Here is an 11,725-nt window from a genome sequence, read left to right as displayed (position 1 = left end):
GAGGGCGCCCTGCCCGGCCCGTGGTCCCCAGCCCCCTGGCTCGGCTGTAGCCTTGGAGGGCGACTGTGCCCGCCGAGCGTGCAGCTCCCCTGGGAGCCGGACCCGGTCGCCTGCGGTCCAGGAGGCAGGCAGATTTGTTTGCCCCAAACCTCCTCACCAGCTAGTCCCACCCCCGCAGCCAGCCGGGACCGACCTGGCGACGCTGCCCCGCCTCCCCACGGGCTCAGGTTTCGATCCGGGATTAGGTGATCTGATTGGGGGCTAGTGAGAGCGGCCCAGTGGACAGATCCCTTCGGGGCAGGCGCCTGGATCCCCGCTCACTGGCCCCGCGGGCGCCGCCTGCGCGCCCGGCGCCTCTGGCCTTGTGGGTGGTCTGCGGAGTCCCGGGCACTCGCTGCCCCGAGCCGGAGCGCACGGCCCGGCTCCGCTGGCCCAGCACAGGGGTGGAGGGCAGGGAGGCGGAGAGTGCGTTTTCCTAGGACCTGGCTCCGAGGTTAGAGCTCCGGGCTCTGGACGTGACTTAAGCGCCCACTGCACCTCCACTTCGGGGCCAGCGCGTTTCCCGCCGTACGCACGAGTGCGGGGCGGGATCCCTCGGTACTGGGACTTGAGGTCCTCCGGGACGGGGTCGGTCCTCTGCCACACCCCAACCCCTTTCCGGTCCCTTTGCGCCCCGGCATCCTTCTCCAGCGCGGAGTCCTGCCCCGCAGCCCGCCTGGGCCTCCCGCCCGAACGGGGACCCCCGCATCTTTGACTGCGAGCCTCTTTCCAGGCCTCCGGGACCGACGCGTCCCGGGCCCTAACTGATCCGCCCGCCCCCGCCCAACACCCCAGCTCCCCAGTGAGCCAGACGGGCAGGGAGGGGTCGCGCTGGGGCACCCGCTGGGACGGCCTGCGGCGGTCGGGCCGCGCTCGCCGGGGCGTCGGAGGAAGGGGAGGGGCCGGGGGCGTGGGCCGGGCCCGAGGTGGGGGCCTGGGCCACCAGCCCCAATGAGTTTTACTGCTGTGCTGTGGCGGCGGCGGCGCGGCGACAGCCTCGCGCCACCTGTCCGAGTGCCACCTGGTGAGCGTGGCGCGGCGGGGCCAAGCCCCTCCTCCAGTAGGCCCTCCTCGCCCCTCCCGAGCCGCGTCCCCCTCCGCCCGGCTGTCGCGGCCGCGGCCCCCAGCGTGCTGACCCGCGCCACCCAGTCCTCCTCCTCCTCTCAGGTTTCCGCCAGGCTGAGGCTGCGCTAGCTTTCGGGGTGATTCCGGCCTGACAGCAGCTCCGGGGACCCGTGGAGTGGCGCGGGAGCGCCCAGGCCACCATGCCGCGGTCGTTCCTCGTCAAGAGCAAGAAGGCGCACAGCTACCACCAGCCGCGCTCCCCGGGACCCGACTATGCCCTCCGCCAGGAGGACGTGCCCGCGCCGGGCCGGGCAGGTGCGGGTGCTCGCGGGCCCCAGGGGGCTTCCAGGGGTGCCTGTGCCCCGCCACACCTCTCCCGGAAAACGGCCGGGCGACCCGAGGCCCCCTTATGGCGGTTGTTTTTATTTCTTACCCTTTGGGTTCCTCCCGGCCTCGTCACCCACGAGCCCCGCAGCGGCCTCCGCTCCGAGTCTGGGAGGCAAGAGGACGCATGGGCGCCCTGGTTCGGAACCCTTCGGCCCAATCTGAGCCTCTCTCCCACCTTCTCACCCCAGACAGCACCTCCAGCGCGGGCGGGGCGGAGGCGGAGTCCGGCGGCCGTTTGTCCCCGGAGTCGCCGCTGACTGAAGCCCCCGACGGAGCCTCCGTGTCCCCAGGCAGTTGCGAGGACAGCGTCTGCGATCGGAGCTCCGAGTTTGAGGATTTCTGGAGGCCCCCGTCGCCCTCTGTGTCTCCAGGTAGGGGCTCCCTGGAAGCTGGGGTGGGGGTCTCCAAGGACCCCACTTGTGCAGAGTGAAACCCGATAGCAGAAGGTCTTTTCGGAGGATTGGGCTTGTGCACCCAGCCAGGGCAGGGGTGGGTCCGGGCCGCTTTCGGCCCCTTGCGACTGGGAGAGCTTGCACAACGGATAAGCAGCCCCCCTCCAGTCGGCAGGACCTTGGCCGCTGCTTCCTAATGCTTCTTTGCACGGAGTTGGCTCAGGACCGAAAAGCAAAGAATGCACTGGACCCGCAGCAGCAGCGTGGACATTCCACGTTCTCAGAGACCATTGTATACAAAGGACTAGGGCGGTAGAGTAGACTCATCGTGTACCTAGGGGCTGGGACCGACCTCACAACACAGAGACTAGAATCCAGATGTCAACCCACAAACAAAACCGAGACCCTGGCAGTTTGAGGCAAAAGCGTGGTTGACTTCAAAAATTGAGCTGGAAAGTTCCCGCTGAGGTGAGCCTGGCAGAGTTACGTGTCTGAGAGGGAAGGAGGGGCTCAGGGTGAAAAATCTCAGCTTTCAGCTCATCGCTAGCGCCAATTGGGGGCTTGTTCATTTTTTGTCTGTTCTGTTGGCCCAACTAAGGGGATCAGCCTCCGGTTTCATTTCTAGGCAGCAATAGAAAACCCAGAAGTCCTGAACCACTCTGAGTGGGGACGAGCCGGGGGTAAGGGTCCAGCAGACCAGCTGGACTCTGCCAAAGGCTACCGATTTACAGCTGTATTGAGGACACACCCCTTCCAGTTCCGGGACGTGGCTAAAGCCATACATAGTAACGTCTTCATATACAGATGTAGCACCTGGGGGCTCTTACTTCACAGTCGGGAGAGGACTGGGTGTAGTGGCACCCTTCTGAGGTAAACCCAGGGCGCAGCCTCTCATTCTGGCGGCCAGCCTGGACTGGAGTCAGCCTGGAGTGTATGTGTACAGATTTGTCGGCGCATAAACATGGGCAGAACGCACATATATGATCGTGATCTGGCTTTAGCAAAATTGACGTGGTGAGGGTGCACCGCACCTGCTATTCAGGCACGCTTTTCTGCTGGGCAATGGTGATGGCCTTTACAAGTGTACATACACAAGTGTATGTGTGAAGACTTTGGTCAGACCAGGAGAGGAGCGGGAATAGGGTGTATTTGACCTGCAGTTCAAACCAAAGCCCCCTTTCCGCTTCCCCTTTGCTGCCAGCACTGGCTCCTAACAACTTTGAGGAACTTTAACACCTTCCCGTTTTTTCTTTTCTGTTCTTTCCCCACATAGATCTGTCTCTGGTAAACTGGGGCTGTTTTACTGGTCGCCCCCCTCTCTCCTCCTCAAGTCTAGGACAGGGGGAAAAAAGTCAAAATAGGAGCACGTAGGTGCCAGGAGAGTGCGGCCCAGGTCCGTAGAACCCCAGATCGCTGTGGGGCACTGCGTGGCACGCCGCTCTCTAGAGGTCCAGCCACCAAGAAAGCCTTGTAAATTATGTACTCATCCTCCTGCCTGACATCTCAGTTATCTGACTGCAGCCCTGGGGTTGGGCCTGTCTCCTGGGGTGACCTTGACACCCCAGGGGGGGCACCCAGTGGCCCGCCCGAACTGGGTGGTGGGCAGCCAGCCGCTGCCAGTGGCCTCCATCCCGCAGTGCTAGGTCTCATTGGATCCCCCTTGGTGCCTCCACAGCCTCGGAGAAGTCGGTGTGCCAGTCCTTGGACGAAGCTCAGACCTTCCCGTTGTCCTTCAAGCCATACTCCTGGAGCGGCCTGGCCGGCTCCGACCTGCGGCACCTGGTGCAGAGCTACGGGCCATGCGCGGCCCTGGAGCGCGGCGCGGGCCTCGGCCTCTTCTGCGAGCGCGCCCCGGAGCCGGGCCACCCGGCCGCGCTGTACAGCCCCGAGCGCGCTGCGAGCGGCGGCGGCGCGGGGCCCGGGGCGCCCGGGGGCGGCAGCACGGGCGGCAGCGGCGGCGGCCCAGGTCTGGGGCTCTACGGCCACTTCGGGCCCGGCGCGGCGGGGCAGTATGAGCGGCCGGCGGCGGCGGCGGCGGGCGGGCTGTACCACGAGCGCAGCCTCGGGCTGCACGCCGACAAGGGCGCGGGCGTCAAGGTGGAGTCAGAGCTGCTGTGTACCCGCCTGCTGCTGGGCGGCGGCTCCTACAAGTGCATCAAGTGCAGCAAGGTGAGCCCCCTCGCGCCCGCCCCCGGCCCGCGCCCGGACAGCGCCGCAGCCCCGCGGCCCCTCTCAGCGGCCTTGTCCCCGCCCCACCCGCCGCAGGTCTTCTCCACGCCGCACGGGCTCGAGGTGCACGTACGGAGGTCCCACAGCGGCACCCGACCCTTCGCCTGCGAGATGTGCGGCAAGACCTTTGGGCACGCGGTGAGCCTGGAGCAGCACAAGGCGGTGCACTCCCAGGTGAGCTTGGCCCTGCGCTGCACCCTCCGCCCTCGCCGCCGGGCAGCTTGCTCTTCCCGTGTTCTCGGCAGAACACCATACCCACCTCCTCCAGGATGGGGTTGGAGGGGTGAGGGACGGCCTAAGTGGCTGAGGTCGAAGCCTGCTGCCAAGAGGGCGTCGAAGTGTGGCTATATGGGTGTCCAAAACAAAACTAAAAAATGAACGAAAAAGCAGGGCGGGGATGTCTTTGGCTCAGGGTGTGGAGTCGCGGGTGAAAAGTGCTTTGTGGTAGACAGCGCGTTAAAAGGGCAGCGGCTAGGGGTGGTGAGGGTAGAGGCTGGGCGCTCTGTGGAAGGGAGACAGGAAAGAAAAGCGTCCTGGCTTTGGGGACTTGTGGCAGCCTGGGTGCATTTCCTCCCGCAGGAACGGAGCTTTGACTGCAAGATCTGTGGCAAGAGCTTCAAGAGGTCGTCCACCCTGTCCACACACCTGCTCATTCACTCGGACACCCGTCCCTACCCCTGTCAGTACTGTGGCAAGCGGTTCCACCAGAAGTCAGACATGAAGAAGCACACCTTCATCCACACTGGTGAGCTGCAGGGAGCACCCTGGAAGGGAGGAGGGGCCTGAGGCCAGCGAATCTCACTTTACCTTCTGGACCCCGGAAGTGGTGGAGGAGGCTTTCGAGGTGGGCGTTAAATTAGCCTCTGCTGTGTGTGAAAGAAAAACAACAACAACAAGCCAAGAGGCAGATTCCCTGGAAGGTTCATTTACACACAGCTCTTCCCAGGGAGCTTTGATTTGGGCCTTTGTCTAAAGGGCCCCTTTCAGGTTCTCTGTCCCCCCTTCTTTTCCCTGGCGTTCAGCAGCTGCTCCACTGCTGCCTGCTCTGGGTGAAATCTGAAGCTCCAGGGTCCTGCAGCGTGTGGCTTTAAATGTTTACCTAGCGATGAGAGAGGGCTTTCTCTAGGGCTTCCGCCTGGGCTCTGTGGGGTAGGTTCCTGTGTGGCCTCTGGCTGTATTTTTAGGAGTCAGAATTTATTCTTGATTTCAAAGAGGGAAAAATAGCAAGTATGTATTTTCTAAGCTATCTGCTCAGTAATTCACAAATGCATGATTGCATTTTATGTTCCGGGAGGTAGAGACTATTACTTATCCCCACGGAGTCCCTACCCATCCAGGGTCACACAGTTCCAGGGCTCAAATGAATTCAAGTCTGTCTGACCTCTGACGTCCGTGCTGTGGACCACTGTTTAGCATATTCAACTTCCCTTTGTCTAGAAGGTGAGGTAGCCAAAGAAACCTTTTATTCACTGATTAGCCCTCTTCAAAACATCAGTTAATTCCGGCCCTAACCATGATCATCATTACCTGTCTGAATGCTTCACAATATACCAAGTGCTCTCAAATTCAAACCTCATCTGGCCCTTTCTGCACCCTCAAGTGGAAGGAAGTGAGGCTCTGGCGGTTCTGTGGTAGACTTCTCGCCTTCCACGTGGGAGACACAGAGTCCATTTCCCGCCAGTGCACCTCACGCACTGCCACCGCTGGAGGGGACGTTCCTGCTGTGAAGCAGAGCTTCCAGGGGAAGACAGACTCATCAGGGAAACCAGGTGGTGTACTTCCAGAAACCATCCACGGAAACCCCATGGACCACCTCAGTCTGATCTGTTGTGCATGGGGTTGCCGGAGGGGGGGGGCGCATATGGATAACAACTAACGACAGCACCCACCCCCCCAAAAAGAGAGGTGGCGGGGACTGAGGAGCTGCTTTTATCACCCGGCAAGTCAGAGGGATTGAGGGATTTATCAAAGAGAAGACTGGGAGTAAATTATGGCGCCCGGCTGGAATACTCCAGCAGTGGATCTTGAACTCTCCTTCACACGGCCAGTTGTAATCACAGGGGTCCTCTCTGTGATCGTTAACCAGACAGCCTTGCTGTTTTATCGCAGAATATTAATGCTGATGGAAAACCAAGTCTAAGGTGTTCCAAACGCCCAGCGTTCAGCTTTTTAAAGATCCTGGGACTATGTCCATGACATGTAGATGTCTCACAGGGAGGGAAACCCAGAAGACTATCCGACTCAAATCATGCCCTTGACTTGAAATTTCCACACAACTCTCTCCTTTTGAATAATGCTATCCAATATGCATATCAAAATACAAGTAGGGCCTTCACAGCACGAACCATTAAGCCCTTATCAAACATTTCCATTATAGCTAGAATTCGTCTCTCAGATTTGTTTGACCCTTAAGGGATAGGATAGGCTTTGATGGGTGACTCATTATCAAGGAAATCTGAAGCCAGAAGACAGAGAGCGGTCGGGTTAAAAAGGCCCGTGGCTCCCCACACTAACGTTTATCTAGTTTGCGTTTTTTCCAAAGCTGGGCCCGGGCTGTGATGCCATGCTAGGGCTCTCTGGAAAACCATGTTTTTCCCCCAAATGTTGACTAGTACATGTGTTAGGGGGAAAGGCAAAATCTTTGCATGTCCAGTTGGTTATCTATTAATTCATTTACAGTGATGTTCTTGAATCAATTCTGACTCACAGCAGCGCCGTAGGGCAGAGGAGGGCTGCATGGAAGCAGAAGCCTCACGCTCCGGAGCAGCTGGTGGTTTCAAACTGCTAACCTTGTGGTTAGCTGATTAGCAACCCCGCTTCGTAACCCACCCAGCCACCAGGGCCCCTTTTATGGTGAAGTGTGGCTTTTAGATATAGAATCCTATGATCAACCTCTTGTAAAAAGAGAGTAAAATCAAGGCAGAAAAGCTTCAATTGCCTTAAGAAATAGTTGTGGCCTAAGTGAGCTTTTAAAAATGAGGCTTTGAGAACTGTCCCTGCTTCAGAAACAGTCCATTGGCTTTCAAGAGCAAGAACGAGGACAGATTCACTGGTCAGTACAAACCATTCCCCACTTGGAAACTCAGATTTGGAAACTTCCTCTGAGTTACAGAGAAGAGAGTCACAAGGTTTGTAGGACAAACGCTCCGCCCCTGCAGCTGAGCAGCTGCTCTAGGCCAACTCAGCTTCTCGCTGGGGCATCCTCCCGGGGTGGATTCAGCTGTGAATCTGGGGAGGGCACGTGGCATTTGCCCTGTTTCCGTTTAGCAGGAAACGGTTTGAGGCCTTTGGCTGGGAACCCCCACTCAGCTCCCGTTCACCTGCTGCCCGGCTCGCTTGCCAGGGCTTGAGTTGCAGGCTGGGAATCTGCTTCATACTGCTGCAGCACCGTGCCCAGCAAGCCGCTCACAGGCTTCAGATTGTGGGGCGGCCAGCTGCCGTCAACAACATGTGGGTCACCAGGAGTCCCCGCTAGCTGTAGCCCAGACTCATACTTCCTCCTCCCCGCCTCCTTCCCCACAGGTGAGAAGCCCCACAAGTGCCAGGTGTGCGGCAAGGCGTTCAGCCAGAGCTCCAACCTCATCACCCACAGCCGCAAGCACACAGGCTTCAAGCCCTTCGGCTGCGATCTGTGTGGGAAGGGCTTCCAGAGGAAGGTGGATCTCCGGCGGCACCGGGAGACGCAGCACGGGCTCAAATGAGCACCCGGGACGCCCAGGAGCAGCAGTTTCATGACACTACGGAGGGCAGCCTCCCCCTTGCCACTGCCCCTTCTGACTTCTCAGGCCCCCCACCCCGTGGGCTGAGGCAACCAGGGTGCTCACCCTTCGCCTTACAATCTAGACTGAGCGAGCGGCTGGACTTCGTCTACACCTGAAGACACCAAGTCAGGTGGGGTCGTATCAAAGCTCGGGGCCCACGTCCTCCATACACAGACAGGAAAGCCCATCAGGTTCATATCCTTCTCCTCCTGATCGTCTCCGAATCCTTGTGTGGCCGAGGAGGGATCAACATTTACAAGGTGGACACATGTTGATGTGTGTATGACGTGTGCGTGTGTTAGCGATAAAGCTTAAGGGTTTCAGTTTTTCCTCTGGGGAGCCTGCTGGCCCTTTCCTATGGGATAGTGCCTGTACATATTGGAGGAGTCTTCTCCCACTGGAAACTGGTTTAGAACCTGATTGGGGAACGGAAGCGGATGCTTTGGAAAGGACAGGCTGCACCATTGGGCCTGGCTCAAGAAGGAGCAGATTGAAGGCTTGTTGATGAGACAGGCCTAGAGGGTTGGCCTGTAGGTGTCTGAGAAGGCCTTATCACAGCAGCGTCTCTTGACAAAACATTCATTCACTTAACAAACGCTGATTGGCCACTGATGACCACGGTAGCAGGTTCTATGCTAGGTACCGGAGAGCCAGAGGTTCAAGTCCCAATCCTGCCTTTCAAAAGCTCACCACCACAGTGCCCACACTGCAGGTTCTCTTCCGCCCTGGGATACTGAGAAGACAGCGCAGGATCTTGAACTTTCCTTCGGGCCCTTTTGAATTTTACCAAGCAAAAATGAAAAATAACTGAGCGTACACTTGAAAGATTTGTGTGTATGCTCAGTTGTTTGTTTGTTTTTAACTGTTAAATGTCTGAGTTGGCAGGGAAGGAAGTCTGTCTTCATCTCTGACTTTCCATGTGTACCACAGAGGGGAAAAAATTACTGGTGTTTTTACTTTGAGAACATTTGTAAATGTTTTCTAGATACTGTAGAGTGCATTATGTTTGTGAATATATATTTATTAGTGCTGTTTTAAGTTAATAAAATATTAAGACTCTTAACAGACTGCCTTTTATTTAGGCAGAGAGTTTGAGAAAGATCTTTGCTTTATCTTAGCCTGTGGGGGAAGCTGGCACCAAACGAAAATACATTGCCAGTCAGAGTGACCCTAGAGTAGAACTGCCCCATAGGTTTTCAGGGTTGTAAATCTTTATGGAAGCAGATGGTCTCCTATTTCCCCTGAGGAGCGGAGGGTGGATTCGAACTGCCAATATTATGGTTAACAACTGAGCCTTAGCCCCTGGACCACCAGGGCACCTGGAAGGGAACTACATATAGTGGAGTGCAAAATGAAGCAAATGTGCTAGTGTCTAGAAAGAGCAAACTCCAATGGCCTAGGTGTCCATCCACCTTTCTCTTTCTGCCTCAAAAACACTTTTTTCTTAACAGGAAAACCTGGACGTTTATAAAACGATATAATCTTTTAGGGTTGCTGATGGTCTCACATACACAGAGGCTTTTTCCCCTGATAACTTCAAAGGTGCTTTTTTTTGGCCAGAAGATTCCCAGGTGACTAAGGAAAACACAGGTCTTGGGTCTAGACTTGAGGTTTAGTCATAGCTCTGCCATCAAAACCCTGTGTGGTTGGACAAATCCATTGATTCCCCTGCTCTTGGTTTCTTTGCCCATAAAATATGGAGATGGTTCTAACATCCCATCCAAGCTTGGCTGCTTTGATTCTCTGGAGATTGGAGGAGAGAGAAAGTAAGAGATTGATTAGTTGGTTCCCCTTAGGCAAGCTACAAATCTAAAGATGGATACGACCAAAACCAATCCCGTTGCCACGACAGACAGGACTGTTCCACAGGTGGCTGTGGCCTCCCTGGTCTTCCTGCCTTGGTGCTGCCAGGTGGGTTTGAACCATCCATTTTGAGGTTAGCAGTTGAGTGCACCGGAGTTCTGGCAGCATAGTGAATACTTGTTGAGTTGCTAACTACAAGGTCAGCAGTTCAAAATCAACATTGACTCTGTGGGAGCAAGATGAGGCTTTCTACTCAAAGGGTTACAGTCTCCAAAACCCACAGGGGCATCTCAACCCTATCCTAAGGTCCCTATGTGTCAGGAGAGACTTGATGGCAGTGAGTTTGATTGGAGTCGAGTTGTATCACTCAGGGACCTAAAGACTTATGTCTGAGGAGCAGCCAAATCAGGTTTTATCCCACCTGTGAGAGAGTGTTAATCTTCAGATGAAGACCCTCGCCTAACTCCCAGCTACCTGTGTGCTAGCACGGCCCAGCCAGATATTCTGGGGATACCCCGTCATACCCTTTGACTGAGTGCCCAACGTGTGCCTGCGTTGTTCTGGGGTCTGGGGACACTACAGTGAGCCCAGTGTCCCTGGGGAACACTTTTGGGTCACCACTGTGTCTGTGGTTATCGAAACATTGCCTGGCACACTCAACTGCCATCGAATTGATTCCAATGCATAGGGACCCTATAGGACAGGACTGAACTGTCCCTGCAGGTTTATGAGATTTTAATTGCCTGAGTAGAAAGCCTCATCTTTATCCTGCAGAGCTGCTGACAGGTTTGAACTCCTGTCTTGCGGTTATCCGCCCAACTGGTAACTACTACACTACCCAGACTCCTGCCTGGCACATAGTAGGTCCAGATCTGTTGAGGCGGTAACTGAATAAGTAGAGAAATTCATCTCCTGCTGCATCCTGTGTGTTGGCTCTGCAATCCAAGAGCAAAGCGAACTTGCTGGCGCACCTAGGCGCACCCCGGTCCACAGGACCTTCTCTCTGAGCTCATGGGTCAGGGGTCAAACCTCAGTCCTTGGTTGTCTTAATTTGGTTTGCAGCCCCACGACTTTCCATGTCAGCTTCCTCATACTCAAAATTTACATTTGTTTACCTGGAGAGCAGTTTGAGACCGTTTTCCAGCGCTGATAGGGTGACGGACGAATGACTTCAACACCCAGGAGCTGTTTTCTCGGGTCCTCGGCGAGGCTGCCAGCAAATAAGGGTGGAAGAGGCTTCCTTCCCACCGCAGTCATGCTTCCCACCAAAGCATGCTGGTGGATGACTTCCACCCTGGTTTGGGGGGGAAAAGCACTTCGATTGAAGGGTAAATTGAATGGATTGAAATCTAAGGGCCAGGCCTCGCCCTGCTCTCTCCTTATGCAATTAGCCCTCTGGGTTCATTTTATAACCCCTGCTGAAGCGCTTCATGAGGTGTGACCATTTTGAAGTAAACAGTTGGAAACATATATATCTTGATATCTTCCTGTTCAGAATCAAAACAAATTACTGCGCCGGTTACCGTGTGAAATTTGAAGATTGCAAATATCTCCCTTAATGTTATTACTTGACTCCATTAAAAATAGATTGTGAATATTCCGTGTCGCATTATTCATGAAGCAGGCGCTCTGCTTTTTGTCTGCCGGAGTAACAGTAGAAAGGGTAACAGGAGACCGCAGAGCACACCTTTGTTTCTTTCACTAAATTTTTAATAACGCCTCCAGCTCGCCAGTTGGTGAAGCTCGGCTCTTGCATAGAAGTGGAAAAGCACAGCTATCTCAAAGACCGGCTCTTTCAGGAGCTAATTTGAGTTTGCGCTCATCTCCACCCGAGCTGATTAAATTACCTATCGGCTGTGCCGAGCTATCAGGATTCAGGCCACGTAAAAGGTGAATTTCATCGGATTGATTTGAGACACGAATGGAACAATTGAGTTACAGAGCCCCGCCTTCATTAAAGGGCTTGCGAAGTATCGCTCCCGGGCCCACTTCTTGACGGCAGTTGGCCTTGAAAATTGGGTAGCAAGAGTGATTTGACCCAAGTCATGC

At 55.8% G+C, this 11,725-nt stretch overlaps 1 protein-coding gene across 1 annotated transcript; it reads left to right on the top strand.

Annotated features, from left to right (window-relative positions):
* Positions 1-1,304: 1,304 nt before the first annotated feature.
* GFI1 (growth factor independent 1 transcriptional repressor) lies at positions 1,305-7,813 on the top strand. The gene is made up of 6 exons (XM_075540264.1): positions 1,305-1,419; positions 1,680-1,862; positions 3,559-4,052; positions 4,149-4,286; positions 4,692-4,857; positions 7,635-7,813. The coding sequence occupies exons 1-6, from the start codon at positions 1,305-1,307 to the stop codon at positions 7,811-7,813; spliced, it is 1,275 nt and encodes a 424-aa protein (XP_075396379.1).
* Positions 7,814-11,725: the final 3,912 nt, after the last annotated feature.

This window comes from Tenrec ecaudatus, chromosome 1 (genome assembly GCF_050624435.1).
Source record: "Tenrec ecaudatus isolate mTenEca1 chromosome 1, mTenEca1.hap1, whole genome shotgun sequence".
Lineage (NCBI taxonomy): Eukaryota > Metazoa > Chordata > Mammalia > Afrosoricida > Tenrecidae > Tenrec > Tenrec ecaudatus.
The sequence above is the reverse complement of the archived record's forward strand: the minus strand, read 5'-3'. Positions and strand labels throughout refer to the sequence as shown.

Coding starts and splice junctions, on each gene's coding strand:
- GFI1 (XM_075540264.1), top strand. CDS start 1,305: ATGCCGCGGTCGTTCCTCGTCAAGAGCAAGAAGGCGCACAGCTACCAC. Junction 1,863..3,558: donor GTCGCCCTCTGTGTCTCCAG/GTAGGGGCTCCC, acceptor GTGCCTCCACAG/CCTCGGAGAAGTCGGTGTGC. Junction 4,858..7,634: donor GCACACCTTCATCCACACTG/GTGAGCTGCAGG, acceptor CCTTCCCCACAG/GTGAGAAGCCCCACAAGTGC.